General features: G+C 41.0%; 1 protein-coding gene across 2 annotated transcripts; it reads left to right on the forward strand.

Moving 5' to 3' along the window:
• Positions 1-405: 405 nt before the first annotated feature.
• GATM (glycine amidinotransferase) lies at positions 406-15,733 on the forward strand. Of its 2 annotated transcripts, none has more exons than XM_040620540.1 (9): positions 406-568; positions 2,068-2,286; positions 8,276-8,471; positions 9,362-9,552; positions 10,535-10,672; positions 10,847-11,011; positions 12,249-12,312; positions 12,779-12,895; positions 14,696-15,733. In XM_040620540.1, the coding sequence occupies exons 1-9, from the start codon at positions 500-502 to the stop codon at positions 14,806-14,808; spliced, it is 1,272 nt and encodes a 423-aa protein (XP_040476474.1). In that variant the 5' UTR covers positions 406-499; the 3' UTR covers positions 14,809-15,733. The 2 variants fall into 2 exon arrangements, with proteins under 2 accessions (XP_040476474.1, XP_008682225.2); XM_008684003.2 differs by lacking the exon at positions 406-568 and adding an exon at positions 714-838.
• Positions 15,734-24,390: the final 8,657 nt, after the last annotated feature.

Below are 24,390 nucleotides of genomic sequence, written 5' to 3' on the forward strand. Positions count from 1 at the left end.
CAAGATGAGGGGACTGAGTCAGTGCACACCGACGAATTTAACCCTGTGACTGTACTTACGCTTTACCTTTGTCATCCAACAATGCACATTTAACGTACTATTAAGTTTCCTTCCTCAGAAGTCGCGTGCTCCTCCCCTCCCCTGAAGCTCTGGTGGGCCTCCTGCGGCGGACGGGGGCTGGGCTGGGTAGCCGAAGCCAGTCGGCGGACTGACAAGCTAAAAAAAGGTAAACACGGGAGGCTGGACCGGGCGCAGCCCGAAGTCCCTTAACGGTTCCTAATTCTGGGCGGCGGGGCGCGCTGCCCTGCGCTCCCCCCGGCCCCGCCACCTGTTCCCAGCAGCCAATGGGGCGCGCGGGAGGCGGCGGGGCGGGGCGAGCCTACAAAAGGCCGGGGGCCGCGCGCCCCGACACCCCCTGCTGGCGCGCTCTCGGGAGGCCCGCACGGACGCGGCCGAGCACCGGGAACATTCGGCTCGTGGACAAGCCGGGCGCGGGGCGATGCTGCGGGTGCGGTGTCTGCGCGGTGGGAGCCGCGGCGCCGAGGCTGTGCACTACATCGGCTCTCGGGTGCGTGCGCCGCCCGCTCGGTCGGCGGCCGCGTGCGCTCCCCCTCGCCTTCCCTCGCTTTCCCCAGCCAGCATTGCATGACAATGTCCCTCTGGTCCCCCTTGGAAGCTCAGCTTCAAGAGCCTTTCCTGGCTGCCGGGAGCTCGGAGGTGTCCTGGGGGAAGCGGGACGTGCATTGGGGCCACACCCCGTGGGTACAGTCGCTCTCTGCGCGTCTCGGGCGGCGGTGGCCATCACTGCAGGGGGCGCCGCCCTCCCAGCCGAATCCCGGTGCGCTCCTAGAGGCTTCGGGCCCAGGGTGAGGGTGTGGGGGCGACGAGTGACACTTCTTAATACAAGGATGAAATTATTGGGGTTCAGTGCAGGGGGTGGGCATAGAGTTGGGGAGCCTTCGGGGAAATGCGTGTGGTGTGGATGGATGGGAGAGGAGGCAAAGTCGGAATCTGGGATGGAGAGGGAGCAAGCAGGCCCACTCCAAGAGTAACATGGAGTCCTGAGTCGAGAGAGGAGTTGGAGCGAGTTCAGGCTGTACCCAGACTTTCTGCAGGGTTTGTAAGCGTGCGCCTGCAGACCCTCCCTAGCTCCTGGGACAGGAATAGCAGGGCAGTTTGGCTCCCTTCCGGGCAACTGCTTCCAGAACAGCTGTCACTCTACCTCTTGCTTTGGTCCCCACCCTGGCAGCTCTCCTGGCTCCTTCCTAAGGCATTTAACCGAGTAGGAGAGAGACTGGGCGCGGTGGTGTGGTGTGGGGTGTGGGTGGTGTTTGAGGTTTGCCCCGTGGTGAGGGACTCTCCCTAATATAGATTTTATAGGCCCTGGATTTTCTAAAGGCTTTTTTGAAGTCCCAAGTTCTCTTTTCTGGTGGTTTAAATTTGTGCTTGGGTTAATCCTATCTTGGCTAGAATACTATGGACCATCTGTGAAATGGAGCAGATGGCACTTGGTCACTCTCAGAGTTGAAGTGCCAAAGAGTGGGAAGTGTGTGTTAGCAATGCAAAAAATTTAGTTTGAAGCTGATTATTCTGAAAGATAAGGTTCTTTACATATGCTTTTTATTTAATTTGGAAAAAAAAAAGTCTAATATTGGTGACTTTTAATACCGAACGGGAAAGGAGGCTTCTTCTTCCAGCTGGACTTGGCAGGGAGATATGGAGCAGCTTTCTACGGTTTTCTAGGAATAGGGTGATCCATCATCTACGGAAGGGTTGCTTAAAGCTGGATTAAAACTTGATTGCAGAAAACCATTCTGAGATATAAATGGGGGTGGTCACTGGGGATAAAATCTTCTGAGGGGCTTTAACATAGAGATAAAAAGATAATTTATAAAAAGCAAGAAGGCAAAACTATAGCCCTGCTACCCACCTATATAGTAACTAACGTCTTGATTTACATTCTCCTAAAGGATTTTAAATGTCTATGTTATGCTGAGTTTCATTCTACCTCCTCCTCCCCAAGTACTGTATAGGACTATGCAATAATCTTTTCTTTGTTCTTGGAAGCTTGGAAGAACCTTAACAGGATGGGTGCAGCGAACTTTCCAGAGCACCCAGGCAGCTACTGCTTCCTCCCGGAATTCCTGTGCAGCTGATGATAAGGCCACTGATCCTCTGCCCAAGGACTGCCCCGTCTCCTCTTACAACGAATGGGACCCCTTGGAGGAAGTGATAGTGGGCAGAGCAGAAAATGCCTGTGTTCCACCATTCACTGTGGAGGTGAAGGTAAAGCAAGGGTATTTACATGTCTGAAGGGGGTTCACTCCTCACTTTCTGCAGGTTGGCTTCTGCTCCCACTCTCCTCTCTGACTGCTTTCACTGCAGCTTACTCCAGACTTCTGAAATCCAGTGGTGATTTTAATTATCTTACTTGAAATCTCTGTGGTGTTTTATTTTTTAAAAAATATTTTGTTTATTTGACAGCGAGAGAGAGCATGTGCACAAGCAGGGGGAGCTGCAGAGAGAGAGAAGGAGAAGCAGACTCCCCACTGAGCAGGGAGCCCGAGGTGGGGCTTGATACCAGGGCCCTGGGATCATGACCCGAGCCAAAGGCAGACGCTTAACCGACTGAGCCACCCAGGCGCCCCTGGTGTTTTATACTATTTACACAAATAACTCCTTCCTTCAGATTCTGACAGACCTGATCTGGGGATGTAAGTTCTTTCATTATTCCTCACATCCTCCTTCACTGTCTGTAATGTTGGGGTCGAGCAGAATTTCACTCTGGCCCTCGTCTCTTAGCTCCTCTCACAGCTTCGGCTCCCACCTCCACTCTGGTCCAGATCTCTCTCCAGATCAACACGTTAAACTCCTTCCTGGTATTGCCGTGGCACCTCAAGCCCCGCACACCTTGAGTTCAGCTGCCCCCGCTCTGCTGTACTGGACCCTTCTTCACCCCTTCCCTTCCAGTTTTGGCGTTCCCATTTACTAGAGCCGAAACATCAAGGAGTCATCTTTGATTTCTCCTTCAGTCACATCCTCCACATCCATTCTCCAGGATTTAACAAGTCCTTTGTCAAAAGCAGCCTTGCCTCCATCCCTCTGCTGCTGCCTTAGGTCAGGATCGCATCTACTGCCTCGACTATCGCAGCTAACCCCTCACTGGTCTCCCTCATTTGTTCTTCTCTCCAAACCACCTTCCAGCTTCTGTGAGAGTGCTTTTTAAAAATTTTAATTTAATTTTTAAAAAAGATTTTATGTATTTGACAGAGAGAGACAACGAGAGAGGGACCACAAGCAGGGGGAGTGGGAGAGGGAGAAGCAGGCTCCCCGCTGAGCAGGGAGCCCGACTGGACTGGAAGGCTCAATCCCAGAACCCCAGGATCATGACCCGAGCCGAAGGCAGACGGCTTAATGACTGAGCCACCCGGCGCCCCGAGAATGCTTTTTTTTAAACCAAAATTGGATTACGTTGCTTGTCCTGCTCCTATCATTCCTCTATTTCCCAATCTTCTACATGACTCCTCCCCCCACCACTGCTTCAGATAAAGTTCTCACGGCATTCAAGATCATTCACAATCTGGCTCTTGCCTGCCTTTCCAGGACTCCCTATTTCAATCACTGGCTCATCTTAGAGGTGTGGCAGTATGGCAGGTTAGCAGATATCCATTCCTATTTGGGTCCCTCTCAATTCTAACATTTCACCTTGGTTTTCAGCAGACTTTATAAGATAACCCTATAAGCAGCCAAACTAGACTACTCACTCTTCCCCAAACAACCCTCATGCCTGTGCTCCCACTCAGGACTCTTCCACCTATGTTCCTATACCTCTCGTCTTTAGTTTAAACCTACCCCTCTTACTACCACAGAGCTCTGATGGTCCTTTCCACATAGCCTTCCAGGGTTTCCCTGGCGACAAGTCACATCTCTCTTTTAAAAACTCCTAGTGTTCTTTATCTGAAATATTCCTAAGGCCAGGCCTCTGTGGGTTGGTGTTCAAGATGTATCCTGCAGAAGGGAGTGCCACCCACATTGCAGGCACAGCCTGAGCTTCCATTAATAATGGGTTAGAAATATATCTTCAATATACTTAAATTCTTCCTGAATATTTACATTGTTATTTATACCGTGGATTAAGGAAGTTCTGTTACACCATTGCCATCATCGTCAGAAATGCTGCCTACCTTGTACCAGGGTTCCAGAGGTAACAGCACAAAAGACCTGGCTTTCTGTTTAGAGAGATAAGATCTTTGTATAGAAACAGAGACTAAAGCTAAGTATCTTATGCCAACCAACTGGCAGTTGAATTGAATGCCAGAAGAGTAAAGGAAAAAGCAATGACCAAATGATGGAGAGTTAGGAAGTCTTCTCAAAGAAAATGAGTCTTTAATTAGACCACAGAGGCAGGGTAATAGAAAAAGTCATAACTTCTAATTGTTCTGAAACTACCCCTGGTTCTGATATTTGATATTTGATGAACAGATTAATTTATGTATCATCCACATGTTTTAAAAAGGCATGACCTCTTTTAAGTCTTTTCTTGAAAAGAAGTTCCATCCCTTAACCATTTTAACTGGGTGGAATTAAGTTTCAAATTCAAGCAATAGCTTATCCTTCTACTTGTCTATAAAATTGTTGATTTTTGTATTATGTAACCTAATGGAAACAGACATGATTCTCAGACCTGATTTTGAATTCTCTGTCATTTGTGGAAAGAGTACCGGGCTGAAGTCAGGAGACCAGGACTGAATTACGTATTTGATTAAGAAGCTTGATACCAGTCTTGGCTAATCAGCTCTTTGGCCTTGTGCAAGATTCCACAAATTTCTGGGCCTCAATAAAGTGAAGATATTAAGAGGTTTGCTATCTACCTGACATGATTAAATACGAAGGTAAAAGGTTACATGCTAAGTATTTCAAGGGACAGAACCATACTTCCTTACTGTTGTATGGATCTAGTGTTACATTACAGAAGTACATTGGGAGTGCCATGATTGTAGATACTACTAGTATTAGCAGTATTGATTTCATTCATTTGTCTGGTTATTTCTGCTTTATGCCACATGCTAAACTAGGTAACGAGGGAGAGAAAATTAAAGACATGCATGGCCCCCAGAAGGCAAGGCCTTAACTAATAGAGAAAAATGATACAGATGTATTAATCAGCTTGGGAACGATGAAAGATAAAATAATGTATTAAACTGCTTATGGGCAATTAGAGCATAAGATTGGTTGGAAGATATAAAGGCTAGAGAAATTTTGTGGGAGTTAAGGACTATAGTTGTCAGGAAGCACAGTTTTTAAAAGCTATGTAGTTTTTTATTCTGTAAAACATAATGCATACTTTCCACCAAATATGTGCTTTTTGTTTTGCTTTTATCTTTAAAATAAAGCTCTTAAGAAAGGACCTTTCATAAGATACAAAGTCAGTCAAGGTTAATGTACTATAAGCTTGAAGCTGGGTAAATAAGAAGTTTCTATTGATATTTCAGAGCCTTCCAAAGACAGTATTTAAAATTCGTTTGGCAAACCGCCCCCTACCCCGCCCCACCCCGCCCCTCCCCACAGGGTTTTAAGCTCTGAAAGCCTATAAAGTTTCTAGGAGTGCAGCCACATCTCTGCAACAGATTATTAAAAACATCATATGCTAAGCATTTAACGTAGTGTTTTTTATCTTGCAGACACTTGGTAAATAATTGCTAACTCATTTAGCAAGGTTACAAAGGAAGTGTAAATAATTTCCAACTATGTCTTGGAAAATGTAATGTGCCTTGATCATTTGGACTTTGTTCAACCTTAGCCAGACAGAGTACGAGTTACACAAGGAAACTCACACTTGTTCAAATAGCTTTTTTCCCCCCCAGGAAAGCACAGTTCATATTTACCAAGGCGAGCTTCATTCTGCATAGTTACACAGAATACCTTGGAATATGTCTGGCAAGACAGCATGGCTGTGCATCTGCTGGAATGAGTTTTAAAGTTTCAAAGGCTTCTTGTCCTTTAGCGGACTGTAAGCGATGTGCCTGGCATGAGAAGGAGGAAGCAATGAATGGAGGAGTAGTACCGCGATGTGTCTGAGAGGAATAGAAAGACTCCTTATTATCCTCTCCTTCTGGGGGCTGCTGCCAGACTTCCTAGGAGTAGAAAACAGTGGAATGCTTTTGTTTTTAAAAAGAGTAGATTGATCTTAAAAAGTATGCAAATTAATACTGATAATTTGATACTGATATTTGTCACAGGCCAGAAATTGAGCCTGTTGTTTTTCTAAAGATCTCCCAAAGTAAAGCAACTAACCAATAATGTAGACAGGGATCAGCAAACTTTTTCTGTCATAAGGCCAGATAATAAACATTTCAGGCTTTGCAGACCGTAGGTCTCTGTCACCACTGACCTCTCAACTCCGCCACTATAGTGCAAAAGCAACTACAGGCAATATGTAAATGAATGAGTGTGCCTGTGTTCCCGAAAAACTTGTATTTACTTAAAAAAAAAAAAATCTGGCCATGGACTTTAGTTTGCCATCCCCTGTTTTAGAGCCTCACCAGCATCCTCCATGTTTGTTAAAGCCATGTTTTTCAGAGTCTTATTCCTCCTTCTCCAGCAGGCTCAGCTCCAGCCGTACTGGTGTGAACGTAGGTACAGAACTAACAAGAGGCAGGTCTGCCTCCACATATTTGATATTTCTCAGACTGAGGTGGAAATGGAAGCAGAGACAGAAAATCTGAAAAAGACATCGTCTTTGACATTACTGGGCTAGACATCTAGACACACTCTATCTCATTACCGGGTTCCCGTCTTCATAGCCCTTAACCGCTCTCTGAAATTGTCTGATTTGTGATGGAAACCTTATCTGACGTGATCGGGACTGGTAGTTAAACAGTTAATAATATAAGGAACTTTTTTAAAATACCTGCTTTAAATATTTTTTAAACTTAAAATATACAGATGTATATCACTTTGCCAGTCTTTGGATGAAAGACCAAGGTTTTTTTTCCTAGTGTTTGATCTTCTGATTGGAATTCTTCCTCATCTATCTTGATAAATTACATCCATATACATCTACATTTCCCAATGTATTTCTTTAAACTGAGAATTTAGGCACATGCAAAACAATCTGAATGAAGAATCCTACATTTTTATGTTTTTGAAAACCAATATTTTACAGTTGTTATGGCTGCCCTGTTTCAACAGTCATTTTTAGCAAATTGAGCCTTTTTAAAGCATCTAACTGGTTTTCATTCAGTTGTCTTTTAAAATGCATATCACCCTTGGACACTTTCTAAATGTTAAGCTTTTTTTCAGCTGCCAAAAGTGTGTGAATTCATTTATCAGATCACTTCCCTCTATGACAAAAGGACTTGAAGTGGTATGAGAACTTGGAAAGACTGGGAAGGGGAGGCATGTCTGCAGGGAAGGCTAGGTAGTATCAAAGACAGACTTGCGCTGCTGCAGAATTTTGCCAAGTGCTAATTCTGTTGAATGAGAAAATCAATGATGGGTTTTTAAGAGCAACAAAGAATGTTTGAGAATATGTCCCTAATTTTAAGGGGGCAGTGTCCTATTTTCCTACAGAGTATCTTGCGGTGCTGTTTTCTAGACAGAATTCTGGGATGCATGGGTAGCACATGGTTTTATCTAAGTACAGATGTGCTCTTATCCTCTTATGCTCTTTTGTTTGTTTTCTTATTTGATTTCACTGAGACTGTCTAACAGAGTACCTATGTCCTGTTTTGTATGAAGCTTTGTCTATGAAGGACCAATAAAAACTGGTCCAAGAAGACTCCAAGCCCATCCGATGGCAGACATGCTGTAAACGGCAGGGCAGAAGATCCCACACAAAGGGAGCAAAAGGTCTCAAAGCATCAAGAATATTTACAATTCATTCAACAAATATTAAGTGTCTTCCCACACACTTCCCGAGTGTGGTCGGTGCTGGGGATCAACACTAGACAACACATAGTCTTAGTCTCATTTCCATTAAATTATACAAATCAGGGGCGCCTGGGTGGCTCAGTCAGTTAAGTGGTTAAGCGTCTGCCTTTGGCTCAGGTCATGATCTTAGGGTCCTGGGATCGAGCCCCGAGTAGGCTCCCTGCTCAGCGGGGAGTGCTTCTCCCTCTCCTCCCCGCTCGTGCTCTCTCTCTTTCAAATAAATAAAAATTAGAAAAAAAAAAAAAGAAAAAATAAGTTCTACAAATCATTGTTCACTGCCTATAACCTTATCATGAGTTGTATTCTCTGATTAAGTATTTCGCTTACTTTCTCCTGCTTATAGGCCAACACATATGAAAAGTACTGGCCATTTTACCAGAAGCACGGAGGCCATTATTTTCCCAAAGATCATTTGAAAAAGGCTGTTGCTGAAATTGAAGAGATGTGCAATATTTTAAAAATGGAAGGAGTGACAGTGAGGAGACCTGACCCCATTGACTGGTCGTTGAAGTATAAAACTCCTGATTTTGAGTCTACGGGTAAGTGGTGTTGTGTGTCTAAACTGCTAGTGTCTTAAGTTTTAATTTCTTTCTTAATGTGTAAGGAGAAAGCTCAGATAATCTCTCAGAGATTCCTTTAATCATCCTCTGAAATGTTATTATTTATTTATTTATTTAATCCTTCAAAACTTTAAAGATTACTTAGGAACAGACTGGTTCTTTTGATATGATTAAGATGTCCATATTCTAAACTCCATTGTAAATCAGAATCTTCTTGAAAGAAGCAGTTTTTCTAAACCTTATGATCATTTCCTTTCATAAAACAGTGGATTCCATGTCATTTTCCTCAAGTACAGAAGTTAAGAGGGGAACAGAAACGTTCCCATTTTAGTTTTAACTGACATTGCTACAAGATTGTTCTTGTGCCCGAATTCAGTGTTCTAATTTACAGTTCTAGAAATGATCCTTGGCCCAATTTTTATCTTGTGGTACTGATATTCCCTGAAGAACTCTGTTTCTATGTATCAAGAAAGGAGCTTACAAAATGTGAAAACTTGGTGGTTCTAGATCTCTTTGAACAAGGACCTTATTGCTTCATTTCTTTTCTTCCTTTTCCTTTCTTTCCTTTCCTTTTTTCTTTCCTCTTTCATCCTTCTTTCCTTTCTTTCTTTCTCTTGCTTTCTTTTTCTTTCTCTCTCTCTCTCTTTCTCTCTCTCTCTTAGCTTTGCCATCCCCACACAGAATACTCATGCTAACAGTCTAGTATGTATCACTCCATCTTTTTCTATTTGGACATAAATACATGCATACACATTCCTATAGGTTTTCTGTAATTTTTTTAAACCCAAACCTGGGATCCTATTATATAGACTCTTCTGTCTTGGAAATTAGCATTATTGAGGTTGTCGTGGAACTTTTTGGTCTGTTAGGTTTATACAGTGCGATGCCTCGAGACATCCTGATAGTTGTGGGAAATGAGATTATCGAGGCTCCCATGGCATGGCGCGCCCGCTTCTTTGAGTACCGTGCATACAGGTCAATTATCAAAGACTACTTCCACCGTGGCGCCAAGTGGACAACAGCTCCCAAGCCAACAATGGGTGATAAGCTTTATGACCAGGTAAGACCCTAATTATAGGTGAGCTTATTAGTAACTTTTCTCAATAATCCAGAGAATGACATAGAGATTCTCTGATACCTTGTATTTAGTATGCATTTAAGAAACTGAGAACATCACCTTCATTTAAAAAAAATGACTGTTTTATGATGAAAATAAGAGTAAATGATATTGTGATAATAATAGTAATAGTAGTAATGGCTAACACTTATCTGGTGCTTACCGTGTGCTAGGTCTTGAGCTAGGTGCTTTTATACACCCTCAGTCCTGTTTATTCTTCACAAAACCCTCTGAGGGAGGAACATCAATGTTCCCTTATGGGGAGGAAAACTTGCCTAAAGGCACATAGCTATTCATTGGTAGAAACAGAAAAGTCACTCAACTGTACTCATTGTTTCTAGAGAAACAATGTGGTTGACAGGCCAAACTCACAGTAAAAGGAAATATATATCCCTTGTTAGGTCACTTATTATTTCATCATTTATAGAAAGAATCAAAAGATCAAAATTTCTTCTAGGGGTTTAAAGACAGAAATAAGTAATGAATTCATTCCACCACAGCAAGTCAGTTTTGGCATGGGAGGCAGGGCATCTCATTTATGGTATGAGTTAGGCTCAGGACCAAATTTCTTTTCTACAAGAAGAGAATGACTTCATTCTGTTGACTTTCAGTATTGTAGATAGGTCCATAAATCAATGTATGGATCATGAATATTTTCAGAATCATTACTATCGCTATACAATTTCCTTCTAAGTATCAAGAAATTGCTGTCATGACTAGTTTCTGGCTTTTGGTTTTTGTTGTTAGTTTATTTTCATTTAGTTAGCATAGGCCTACGTCTTCTCCATGCATGTTTTAGTCTAAAACGGGGTAGTACTGTTTTGGGAAGTGATGCTGTTGAATTGATTTTCTTAGTAATGAATGCCTCATAAATAATTTCCTTATGGACCAATGCATTGTCTGTGTTCATTCTTGTTCCAATTAGAATTACCCTATCCATTCTGTAGAAGACAGACACAAATTGGCTGCTCAGGGAAAATTTGTGACGACTGAGTTCGAGCCATGCTTTGATGCTGCTGACTTCATTAGAGCTGGAAGAGATATTTTTGCACAGAGAAGCCAGGTCAATAAAAGCTGCCTCTTAAATTCCACACTTTATATTTTTAATTTATTATTGTATTATTTACTTGTACATAGTGTTTATTTATTTTATGAAAATATTTTCATCCTGAATATTTTTAGTTATCTAAACATAGAACCCAATCTGTTTAGAATTATGTCCTCCTTTCATTTTAAGGTTACAAACTACCTGGGCATTGAATGGATGCGTAGGCATCTTGCTCCAGACTACAGAGTGCATATCATCTCCTTTAAAGATCCTAATCCAATGCATATTGATGCCACCTTCAATATCATTGGACCTGGTCTCGTGCTTTCCAACCCTGACCGACCGTGCCATCAGGTAAGGGAGCTCTTAAGACTCTGGAGAAGCAACAGAGTCTAGCAACTGAAGTAATTACTTTATATAAAAACTTTTATTTTAAGCACTTCCATAGTTCCTAGTGGTCCTAAACGACAAATTCAGCATTGCTCAACATTATGATAATCAAACATTGGATTGCTTATGGGGGATTTACTACAAGGTGTCCAGAACTCACAAATGTACGTTGTAGCCATGATAATTAGCGTAGTGTCATCAGACTTTGATTGTCCTTGCTTGCTGCTTTCAAAGCCTCCAGTTTGTGTGTCTGTGTGTGTTTTTATCGAACAGAGTCTATTATCCCATAGCTTGCAGCCAAGATCCCCCAGCAGCGGAACTGCAAACCGAATGATCCCTGCATGGCTGGGCAATGCCCTGGGTAATGGGTGTCTGCCTCCTTCTCCGGTGGGTCAGGACCCTTTGGCCAGCCCCAGCCTGCAGGAGGAGCAGAGCCACTGCACTGCGGCTGCTCTGTCCCTATCACTTGCAGCCTCCTACTTCTGCTCGCCCCCTCACCCTTCCAGTTGGGTGGTGAGGGATTCTGTGTTATTTGGTAGGCTGCAGTACACTATTTTACCATGTCACTGTTCATTTCCATCGTGTATATTTATACCCAAAGACCAAGATTACTTATCCGTTTCACTTTAATATAATTTATTGTTATACTAAGTGAGTCTGTGAACACAGGGATGGCTGGGTTATAATGGTGACTAAGGACGGTTATGGTTCTTTGGGAGTACATCCTTAACGTGTGTCTTTATGCCATGGTAGAGATGCAAAGTGACGGACTATGAAGCGGATGGACTATGGGTTGAACACAGTCACATTTTTTTGTTTCCTTAGAGCTAAAGTTAGGAAATACTTTCATTTTCTTTAATGCCAATTTGTCAAGAAAAGTATCTTCCATATTTTAAGATCTCTGGAACCTAAATAAAGCATGGGGATATTTTTAAAAGCTTCAACATTTCTGTTACTTTTTTAAACTTTAACCTGGTAATATGGGGGTTTTATGTACCTTCCTAATTAGGATTCAAACAAAATCATTTCAAATGTTTGGATTGAAAATTTAATTTATTTTGGCAGTTGAGAAGTCGGTGTCTCAAAAAGAATTATTAATCATAAGACCTATGAGAGACTAAGATAATAATAGCATATATGGATTTAAACCTCCTTGGGGTTTGTTTTTTGTTTTGTTTGTCTGTTTGTTTTTGTCTTGCAGATTGATCTTTTCAAGAAAGCGGGATGGACCATAGTTACTCCTCCAATACCAGTCATCCCAGATGGTATGTTTACTATTATATACTCATAGCCTAAAATGAGTACTTCAGTGACTGAAGATCTTTCATCTATAGACTGCAGCCCAAATTTTAGCACTTCAGAGAAAATATTTCCCTAGGAAGGAGTAAACTAGCACTTGGGCCTATAGGTACAAGAACAAGGCTGGGACTTAGGTTTGCAACCTCTCCTTCCATACACAATGAAAGTGAGAAGATGGAAAACCCAGTATAAAGCAACATCACAAAGCAAAAAATGACTTTTTAAAGAAAACAAGGTGAAATCCAAATGTGTAATGGGTATAGATTGAGTCCTAACATTTATAGATAAATTGTCTTAAGATTAAAATGAAATTCCACACGGAAAGTAAACTACTGAAAGAATGGAAGTGTCACTTAATATTCTTCACTTTGGAACCCTTGCTTTAAACAAAAATGATAGTGGACATGATTTAACAGTTGTTGCTATTTTTAGATCACCCACTCTGGATGTCATCCAAATGGCTTTCCATGAATGTCTTAATGCTAGATGAAAAGCGTGTCATGGTGGATGCCAATGAAGTCCCAATTCAAAAGATGTTTGAAAAACTGGGTATGTACAATAAATGAAACATGGTGTCATGCATGAAAGTATTGAACCAGAAGAACTAAGGAAATTACCTTCTAGGTCTGATGTATGACTTGCCTAATTCAATTTCTGTTCCTTTTAGAGGTACCATATTATTATTTCATAGATGCACAATACTATTATTTTTAAAGATCATAATCCCAAAAAGTTGGAGATGCATTCCAGGCTCCTCAGACACTCCCTTAGCAATAAGTGTGTCAATCTTCTGTGATTTCTCTAACCTCTTGGTGCCCATGTATTGAAGAACTACACCCTTTGTAGATGAACATAAGAGATCATTCAGTCCTTCCGCAAATAAGAAATTGACTTATTGAGGGTCCTTTAAAAGTCATTTAATTGTCATTACATATTTTAAAGGACTTCTAAGGGTACAGATACAGAAGTGACTTACATGTGTGGTAAGCACAGTGAACCAAGTAATAGAATGCAGCAGACAGGGTCAGTAAATCATTCAGCTTTGAACTAAGAACTGGTTTTCACTTGGGTGGGAATTTGCTTATCCTGATATTGAAATTTTAAAATAGTTATTCTGACACTATTGAGAAAAGTGAAAGCGAGGATTTTTACATGGCTAGGATGCAGAGTACAGAAGTATGCATGTCCATCACTCTTCACACACGTGACAGATCCTAAGTCAAAGCCAGGCAGTATGTATTTGTTGTAAGTGAGTCATGTTGTGATTCGTGTCTTACAGTTCAGGTGTACTACCCAGAAGAAATGATTTGCCCCTCTGACACATCCCTCTTTAATGTGGTATCAGTTGAAAAGGATTAGCCGGTCAGTTTTAGATCGAGTCCAATCTAATGATTTGACCTCTAATGCTATGCCACTTTTTTCCTGACTTTCATGAAACAGTCCAACTGCTTGGGTTCAGTTTCTTTGTCCTTTAAGATTAAGAACCAGATATATGATACATAATATTATTTTATAATTTTAGACACAGGGAACTTGTTAAAGCAAACTTTATCAAGCAGCTGGAACCTTCCTAATTCAGGATTAAAATGGCTCTAGCCATCTGAATAAGATAGATACATCTGTCTACCAGGAAACACACCTGTGTTTAAAAGTCCACTCTTCATCCCAAGCCCACTCCTTACCCCTTCCACACTCTATTTGTACTTCCCAAAGCCCTGCTCAGTCTCACTTTCTTGGGAAAGTCTTTTCTGATGGCTCCTGCTGCCTTCCCTCCCTGACTACCCCAGTGGAACCATTAGTGACTCTGTAGCTATCTTTCCCCTCAAAATAATGCATTCCTTGAAGGAGGAGGATAGATTTTCTTTTTAAAATCCTGTTACACTGAACACAGCACATTTCTTTCTAAACACAGTTGGTTGGCCCATGCACATCAACACAAGAATATCAGTACAAATGATGCCAGATTAAACTAACTACCTCAATAGATTTGATACCTGAATGAGCATACAGCCCAGCATATTAAAATACAAGCTTGGTTCCATCGTTTTCTTAAGGTGGTAAATATAATCCCATGAGACACATCTGCTCATCCAGCCCCTTGACTTGTGAATTGTCAGCAGAACAAAGTAGACTTCACAATCTCTGATGACTTTCTGGTGAAGACTTTATGTAGCAGTGGAATAGGTTAGATGCAATATAATTGGAGACAACGCAGTTGAAAGACTGTTTGGGGTTCAGGTAGACTTGAGGATTGTAGACTCAGGATTCCTACCCATCTTTGGGCTTACTTCCTCTAGGAATCTTCTTGGGAGTCCATCTAACTGACCATATGTCTCTCTTTTGATGCAGGTATCAGTACCATCAAGGTTAACATCCGTAATGCCAATTCCCTGGGAGGAGGCTTCCACTGCTGGACCTGCGATGTCCGGCGCCGCGGCACCCTGCAGTCCTACTTTGACTGACCGGGCCTGACGGCGCTGGTGGCTTGGCCTCCAATAAATCTAGGAAGCTTAGGGATAAGGTTAATTCTCCCACTTGAAAAAGTGCATGAACTGTAGTGCTTTAAACAATCATATCCTTAACAGGGGTCTTAAGCCTGGTTTATTTTTATTACTTTTCTTTGATGTAAGGAAGTAACTTGTGCTAGGTCTTACTCTCTCCTCCTAAATTCATTTACTATTTGGCTTCAAGTGTAAACATTTGGTGAATGTGTACCAACAAAAATTAGTCTTTTGAGTAACTTGGCCACTAATATTTAACCGTCTACCTCTGTTTTTAATTTTCTTTCCAAAAGGCAGCTTGAAAAGTTGGTCCTAATCTTCATTATTTTTTCCTTTTTTCTAAGACTTGTGAATGTTTGTATCACTTCTTTTTTCTAAATGAGAGAAAGAGTTAAAATGTACACAGATCTTAAGGAAAACCAGATAATTGTCTCTTTTTCTAATGAGGAATTTTGGTAATTTTTAATTTTTCACCTTTAAAAAATAACCTAGACTATGCAAACATTTTAAGTGAATTTTCCATGAATGTTTTTAATATTCTTATTTCAACATTGGTGATATTTGCTACTAAAAACCTTTTCATACAACTTACCTCATTTCAAGTGATTTAATCTTTTTTCTCTGTCCAAATTTTACGGAAATATTTAGTGCAATAGGTTATAACTATCAGTTCCGATCCTAAATTTTGATGTCCAGTGTCTAATGGATATATTGCATCCTTGATAATCTAAGCTTGGTTTACAGATGTGCGAATTATTTAAAGCACAGACCTTAAAAACATTAAAAAAGACTAATGGAGGTAAAACCTACATGCAATGTGAAATAATTTTAATGTTGGATTGTACATGTATTTTTATTCTAATAAACTTTTATGTTATAGAATGGATTTCATTAGAGTTTGGCATCAGTCCAATTATTTTAAGCATAAGTAAATTACAAGAATGTAGCTCTAGGGACAGAATTCTAATACTCTGAAATAATATATTCATCCCTTGTAAATAATTTAAACCTAATACTTGTATTCAGAAATGTTTAGCAGAGTCAGATTTTATTAGTTTTTTTTTTAAGATTCATTTTATTTATTTTAGAGAGAGAGTGAGCACACAGGGGAGGGGCAGAGGGAGGGTGAGAATCCTCAAGCAGACTCCACACTGAGCACAGAGCCTGACTCGGGGCTCGATTCCATGACCCTGAGATCATGAGCTGAGCTGAAACCAAGAATGGGACATCTAACCGACTGAGCCACCCAGGCACCCCCAAATTTTATTAGTTAATTTATTCATTCAAAAATATCTGAATGTCTTCTGAATAATATAAGGGACTAATCCTAAGACCCAGAAAAGAAAGAGTCTCTGTTCTCAAGATGCTAAATGTTTGGACTCAAGAGAAATCTGGGGGGTCGGAGGGTGGGGAAGACATGCTCTGAAATGAGCCATAGGTTCACCCTATGCCCATGCCAACACCTTTAGCTCCATTGTATTCTGGTGTCCTTTTTCACCCACCACAGGAACAGCTATCAATTCTACACTGGGGCCAAATCCTGCTCAAGAAGTCCATAGAGTCATGTGGACTGGTGCACACTTAGGGTATGTATCCCTAGGTCTAAATACTGCTCAGCAGCTCTATTACAAATCCCTCCACATTATCCCCAGTGCCTATTCCAAACCTTCACTGTGTTCTCTTATCTGATCTTCCTGTTTCATTTTTCATAGAGAGAATAAAGGCAGTCCTGTGTCAGCTCCCTCAGTTTTTCTGCTCCAATCCCCTGCAGATTTGTCTGCGTTTGCATTCTCTGGTTGAAGTCCTTTCTCTCCTTGCCTTTGTAGCTAAGCTTCTAAAGAGAAAAATCAGGCTTCATCTCATCACTTGTCTTTACTTCTCAGCCCTCTACAAAGAGACACTTCTCTTACAGCTACAGAAAACGAGGTAAACCTTCTGAGCAGGTCTAACCCATACAACTATCCTTTCACTCTAATCTTTCCTTCGGGAACTTGCTGTATCAATTATCATCATCCTTGTAACTCTGGCCTCTGTGAGTATGTGCATGTTATTTTTTCCCCTCAGCAAATAGTCATACTTAAAATAACTTCAAAATAAAAACTCTTCTTCTGGCAACTTCAGTTTCCTTTAGAGCCAAGCTTCTAGAAAGAATACTGTCCCCACTTTTTCACCTTTCACTTACTCCTCAATCTCTGATTTCTACCTTATCACTGCAATGTATTAATATCCCTGACCTGACCTCTCCAGTGCTATTTCTAGTGGACATTATTCAGGCCTTACTGACCATTCCTTTCAATGTCTCTCCTCATATGGATTTTTGTGAAACTACGTTCTCTCTCTCTCTAAAAATAAATAAATAAAATCTTTTAAAGAAATAAAGCTCATAAATCTGATCACTACAGTGTGTTAACTTGTTTCTACATAGGAATACCACCCAATAGTGCAGAAGAATGTAAAAATACACTACCCCAGATTTTTTTGGCCAACATTTTGGATACATAGGATCCTTTTTTTTTCTTTTTTTGAGAAATTAGAATAATAGAAAAAATACACCATTTTTAACTGCACTAACAGAAACAGTTAAGGGAGGTTTGATTGCTAAAGACTCATCGGACTCAAAATTACAATGCTTAAAATCTATAGTTTGTTGCAGGAAAAGGATATAATATAGCAACAGCATTCAAGTAAGGCTACGCATCACAGCCAAAGGCTACCTCGCAGCAAAAGGTTCAGGGCAGCCAAGTCCAAGCTCCACTTGCAATCCCTCTGTAAGGGGCTGTCTAGACACACTTTCTCTCAGATTAGGAAGCACCAATGTGGACATGGACCATCTCAGAACCAAGGCGCTCAAGATGGAGGCTCGACCAGGGTTTCTCATCCTCTGTTGGTCGTGTAGGCACATACTTGTTATGACAGAACCCTCCGCGTGTCTCAGACCAGGTGTAAATCATCAATATCACTGTTACCAATAAACAATGTCAACAGCTTGCCCTGAAACTCTTCCCATCCATGTTTACAAAGCAACACTAATAATCTGTAGACTTTTTGCCTTGACCAGATGTCAGGGTCATGTGGGTACATTTCTTATTTTAGTAAAACAGCTCAGGCCACTTTCAGTCCCATAGGAACTAACCCTCACAGTACAGTCTATCCTCCTGATCCATGGTCAGCCTTTTTTTTTTTTTTTAAGATTTATTTATTTATTAGAGAGTATGTGTGCATGTGTGTGGGGGAGAGGCACGGGGAGAGAGAGACTCTCAAGTAAACTCCCCGCTGAGTGCGGAGCCAGACACGAGGCTCGATTTCATGACCCTGAGATCATGACCTGAGCCAAAACCAAGAGTCAGATGCTCAACCAACTATGCCACCCAGCTGCCCCAATAAGGCAATTTTTATTATGAGTTTCAGCCTCAGCAGGGGCCAAATAATAGTAAGCAAATCCTTCTCAGAAAGCTCCATAGTCAACCCTACAGGAAAAGAGGCTACTTGCTTATGAACATAATTTTCTCCCATGGAAAGTCAAAGTAGCACACTCCATATCCATATTAGGATGGGCATTGTCCTCCATGCTGGAATGTTTTCTTTCTTTTTTTTTTTTTTAAGATTTTATTTATTTATTTGACAGAGAGAGAGAGAGACAGCCAGCGAGAGAGGGAACACAGGCAGGGGGAGTGGGACAGGAAGAAGCAGGCTCCCAATGGAGAAGCCTGATGTGGGGCTCGATCCCAGGACCCTGGGATCACGCCCTGAGCCGAAGGCAGATGATTAACGACTGAGCCACCCAGGAGCCCCAGCTGGAGTGCTTTTCTGACATTACCCATGACATTCTGGGTATTACCAGTGTTAACATAATCTTATATCCTTCAGTTATTGGAGCTATCTTATAAAAGGTCAGTAACAGGCTTATAACTGTTTTCTAGAAGGAGTATGCTGGAGAATAGCAATTGGTGCTTTTCTAGTTCAAAAGCCCAGAGGTCACCATTGATCAGTGGCCGTGGACTTTTGCCAGAAACTCCAGTTGACAGGAGTGCAGGCAGAGCACTTCTAATTTAATCTTTAGGATCATATAGTCCTAATGGGATAATTTTAGCTACAGCTTTCTGCAGTTTTAAGAAGCCTCGTTGCTGTTCAGAGACTCAATCAAATGCCTTTTCCCACGTAATTATTTTTTTTAAGATTTTATTCATTCATTCATTCATTCATTCATTCATCCATTCATTCGAGAGAGAGAGAGCACAAATGGGGAAGGGAGGGAGAGGAAGAACAGACTCCTCACTGAGCAGGGAGCCTCATGCGGGACTCGATCTCAGGACCCCAAGATCATAATCTGAGCTGAAGGCTGATGCTTAATCAACTGAGCCACCCAGGTGCACCCCCCCTAGGTAATTTTAGATTTAAGCTAATATTATCTATCCCTAGGTGAAGGGTATGATTTTTCCAAAAGCCAAATAGGCCCACCAGGTGTTGAGCTTCTAGTTTAGTCTGGGAGGTGGGAAGCAACGACGATTTATTCCTAGTTGTCTGTGGTAGACCACTGGTTGCTCCAGCGTGTGCAAGCCCCCCAAATTTTACAGTCTGTGTGGGACCCTGGATTTTTTTGGAGTTAAATCAATCATCCCCAATCAGTCATATGATTTATGAGCTTGGTAACGTTACTTTTAGCTTAATCTTCAGTTTCTGAGATAATCATAATACCCCGTAAAGTAGTGTACTGAAATATTGTCCAGTTGTATTAGATCTCGGTCCCACCTGATCAGACTGACAGTACATGGGAGAGTTCAATATCCTTGCGGGGATCCTGTACATGGGTGTTATAGACCATAACATGTGAATGCAGACTGTTGCTGCCTCTCCTTGGAGACTGATAATAAGAACAACATATTTTCTGTGGGGCTCTGTGGGGTGAATTGGCTCACTTCTCATTGTCTATCTCTGCTTCCTGCACCCTGCTATTGGGTCAGATACCACTCCTCTGTCAGCTGTCTTGTCTCTCAAAAATGTATGGACGGCTCTCATTTACTATTCTCTCTTTTCCCTTCTCTTCATCCTGGTGGGTTTTGATCTCGTTATTCTGCAACTATCATTTTAGGGCAGTTTCAGGGGGAAAGTGAAGATAAATGTTTGTGTTTAATCCACTCCAGTCCTGAATTGTGTGGAAGTCTTTAGACCATCAACCCTAAACTGCATGATAAAGGAGGAAATTGAGGGAGTACCCCCCAAAATCTTTACGAGATTTTCTAGGAAGTTGGGGGGGACCCACAGCTTTGTCTCTTCAGACTCCTAGGACGTAAAAATCCCAAGGCTGGGAGTGCAGTGAGGTAAGTGAAGTACTCACCTTGGGCACTAAATTCAGGGGGCCCCAAAACTTACTAATCCACATGAGTAACTCTTCAGTGCAGTATTATTAAAATTCATTAATAAAATAATGAAAAATCCATAATGAACAAAACACCAAATTTAAAAATAAAGATAGGATCAGTATTACTGATGTTTCTTTTGCCGCAGCTCCCATGTGGCTCAGCAGGATACTGGCTGCACACTAGGAATTAAGATGTGGAAGTAAACCAGCCCTTGCACTATCTTCCGCTCAGCTTCAAACCACCTGTAGCCCAGAAAAATCTTCCAATCATCTATAGCCCAGAAAGCCTTTCAAATTTTCTGTAGCTCAGAAAATCTCGAGCCTCCTAATGGATTAAGATGATACTTGATTGCTGGTACTCTGAGATGCAGGGAAAAAAAGCAATCAAAATTCTTTTCTGAAGAAATATCCACGAAGGCTTCAAATTATTTCTAAAAATAAAATTCCACAAAGTCCCACATATGGCTAGAAATAGGTGCAGAAGGAGAAAAGACCCCTTCAGCAAACAACATTCAATAGAAACATATTCACAGGGACTCCAGATATCGGATTATCAGACACAGACTATAAAGTATCCTCCCGCACAGAAACCCCACAGCCATCAGCAGTCACTCGCCATTTCTCTTCCAAGCCTCAGGCCATTACTAATCCACTTCCTGTCTCTAGAGACTTGTCTACTCTGGATATTTCACATAAACGGAAGCATACACTGATCTTTGTAATGGGCTTCCTTCACTTCGCAAAATGTTTTCAGGATCATACATTTTGTAGCGCATATCAGTACTTCATTCCTTTTTATGGCTCAGTAAAACTCCACTGTATGGAAATTCCACATTTGATTTGTCCATTTCTACTTTTTGGCTTTTATGAATAATGCTGCTATGAACATCTGTGTACAAGGTTTTGTGTGGATATATTCATTTCCCTTGGGAATAGGGTTGGACTTACCGGGTCATGTGGTAACTTCATGTATGACTTACAGAAAAAAAGCACATTAAAAAAGTGAATAAGAATAAAAATAAGCCCACTAATATACCAAATCTGTGTACGATTTGTGTGATTCATTTGGACAGTCATTTGTAGGATTGTATTATGGTTAAAAACAACAACAACAACAACGAAGGGCGCCTGGGTGGCTCAGTCAGTTAAGTGTCTGCCTTTGGCTCGGGTCATGATCCCAGGGTCCTCGGATCGAATCCTGCGTTGGGCTCCCTGCTCAGCGGACAGCCTGCTTCTCCTTCTCCCTCTGCTGCTCCCTGCCCCCCTGTCAAATAAATAAATAAACTTAAAAAAAAAAAACACAATGAAAATGACCTAAGGGAAAAGTGGCCCCCCCATGTGAAGACAGACTAGTTTAGAACCCAGTTGAGAAGAAGGAAAGCCGAGGAAGTTACAAAATCAAAATTATTCAAGTTCTAAAATCTTGACTAATTAGTTAACTTTTGATTTTTAAACAATTTTCAAAACATCTCATAGGGGTACAATCTTGATTTTAAATAAGTTAGTTTAAGAACATAATAACAAAGTAACATGGGAAACACAAACTTTGTTGTTTTTTTACCAAAAAAGTAGCAAACATACATGACTATTAATACCTATAATGAAGGGCCTACAATATGCTAGGCATCATCCTGGGTACAAAACATGCTTCATCTCATTTGACCCTTCCAACAAACTTCAGATAGGTATTTTCCTTATTAAAAAACAAAATAAAGTTAAATGTTCATGCTCAAATTTCTATTTTAACAAAAAAAACCTCTCTTAAATCACATCATTCCTCATCTCTCTCTCATTTCTTTCCCCCTTTTAATGAAAGGGCTGCTTGAGAAGAAAAATTAGCTACATGATGAATCTGCTATTGGTGTGGGCTGACCCTCGGTTCATTCCAGTGTTCTGGCATGGACAGAATCCATGACAAGCAGCTTCTTCATTGAGCCAATGAGACAAGTAGAATACTTTCTTCCCCATAATGATAATTTAAAATGTTTAAATATATTCTAAAATATAGTATTACTATACTACAAAATGAAAAATTCACATGATTTTTTAATATTTGAAAGGGAGGCTCCAAAAGAATGTTAGGATTTTATTGGCCACTTTGGCCATACCCCCATACTCTCCAGGTATGCTTTTGGTGTCTTCTGCCAGTAAGGGGAATTGGTGGAAAATATTGAAAAGTTCTGATTGAACTGGTTTTCTCTTTTTAAGGAAAGCTTAGGAAGGGATCAATTCTTTAAAATTTCTTTAAAGCATATCTCTAGGGGAGAAATTTTTCTCCGTTATTTAAAAATTAGACTAATAGAATACTTTCACATAAACAGCAATTTTATTATTTTCTAATACAATAGTGTAGTCATTCAAAGTGGCCAAGAAAACATTGATTAATAGAGCGCTTCAGTGAAATAAGAGAAAAAATGAACTGATTTAAGAAAGCACGGGCTTACCACAAGGCGCTACTTAAACTGAAATTTATTATTTGCATATTCATTGAAGATAACGTCCGAAACCTTTAAAAAAAATGATGCAAACTTTCCCATATAATTTTTTATTTTTTTTGCTGTTCTTTCTTTTTATGATTTTTATTATATTATGTTAGTCACCATACAGTACATCCCCGGTTTCCGATGTAAAGCTCGATGATTCATTAGTTGCGTATAACACCCAGTGCACCTTGCAATGCGTGCCCTCCTTACTACCCATCACCAGCCTATCCCATTCCCCCACCCCCTCCCCTCTGAAGCCCTCAGTTTGTTTCTCAGAGTCCATAGTCTCTCATGCTTCATTCCCCCTTCTGATTACCCCCCCTTTCTTTATCCCCTTCTTCCCCTACCGATCATCCTAGTTCTTATGTTCCATAGATGAGAGAAACCATATGATAATTATCTTTCTCTGCTTGACTTATTTCTTTTTTTTTTTTTTTTTAAAGATTTTATTTATTTATTCAACAGAGATAGAGACAGCCAGCGAGAGAGGGAACACAAGCAGAGTGGGAGAGGAAAGAAGCAGGCTCATAGCGGAGGAGCCTGATGTGGGGCTCGATCCTGCGCCAGGATCACGCCCTGAGCCGAAGGCAGACGCTTAACCGTTGTGCCACCCAGGCGCCCCATGCTTGACTTATTTCACTTAGCATTATCTCCTCCAGTGCCGTCCATGTTGCAGCAAATGTTGAGAATTCGTTCTTTCTGATAGCTGAGTAATATTCCATTGTATATATGGACCACAACTTCTTAATCCAGTCATCTGTTGAAGGGCATCTCGGCTCCTTCCGATTTAGCTATGGACATTGCCGCTATGAACATTGGGGTGCATATGGCCCTTCTCTTCACTACGTCTGTATCTTTGGGGTAAACACCCAGTAGTGCAATGGCTGATCATAGGGTAGCTCAATTTTTAACCTTTTAAGGGGACCTCACACTGTTTTCCAGAGTGGCTGTACCAACTTGCATTCCCACCAACAATGTAGGAGGGATCCCCTTTCTCCACATCCTCTCCAACAATTGTTGTTTCTTGCCTGTCTATTTTCCCATTCTAACTGGCGTAAGGTGGTATCTCAGTGTGGTTTTGATTTGAATTTCCCTGATGGCTAATGATTTTGAACATTTTTTCATGTGTCTGTTAGCCATTTGTATGTCTTCATTGGAAAAGTGTCTGTTCATATCTTCTGCCCATTTTTTGATTTGTTTATTTGTTTCTCATGTATTAAGTTTGAGAAGTTCTTTGTAGATCTTGGATACCAGTCCTTTATCTGTAGTGTCATTTGCAAATATATTCTCCCATTCCGTGGGCTGCCTCTTAGTTTTTTTGACTGTTTCCTTGGCTGTGCAGAAGCTTTTTATCTTGATGAAGTCCCATAAGTTCATTTTATCTTTTGTTTCTCTTGCCTTTGGGGATGTGTCATGAAAAAGGTTGCTTTGGCCAATGTCGTAGAGGTTGCTGCCTATGTTCTCCTCTAGAATTTTGATGGATTCCTGTCTCACCTCGAGGTCTTTCACCCATTTGGAGTTTATTTTTGTGTATGGTGTGAGATAGTGGTCAAGTTTCATTCTTTTGCATGTAGCTGTCCAATGTTCCCAGCACCATTTATTGAAGAGACTTTTTTCCACTGGATGTTTTTTCCTGCTTTGTCAAAGATTAGTTGCCCAAAGAGGCAAGGGTCCATTTCTGGGTTCTCTATTCTGTTCCAT

The sequence above is a fragment of the Ursus maritimus genome, unplaced genomic scaffold (assembly GCF_017311325.1).
Source record: "Ursus maritimus isolate PB19 unplaced genomic scaffold, ASM1731132v1 scaffold_35, whole genome shotgun sequence".
Taxonomy (NCBI): Eukaryota; Metazoa; Chordata; class Mammalia; order Carnivora; family Ursidae; genus Ursus; species Ursus maritimus.

Bases quoted from the DNA above. Each gene is read 5' to 3' on its own strand.
- GATM (XM_040620540.1), top strand. From the start codon at position 500: ATGCTGCGGGTGCGGTGTCTGCGCGGTGGGAGCCGCGGCGCCGAGGCT. The intron at 2,287-8,275 runs GTAAAGCAAGGG...TCCTGCTTATAG, and splicing joins CATTCACTGTGGAGGTGAAG to GCCAACACATATGAAAAGTA. The intron at 12,896-14,695 runs GTATGTACAATA...CTTTTGATGCAG, and splicing joins AAAGATGTTTGAAAAACTGG to GTATCAGTACCATCAAGGTT.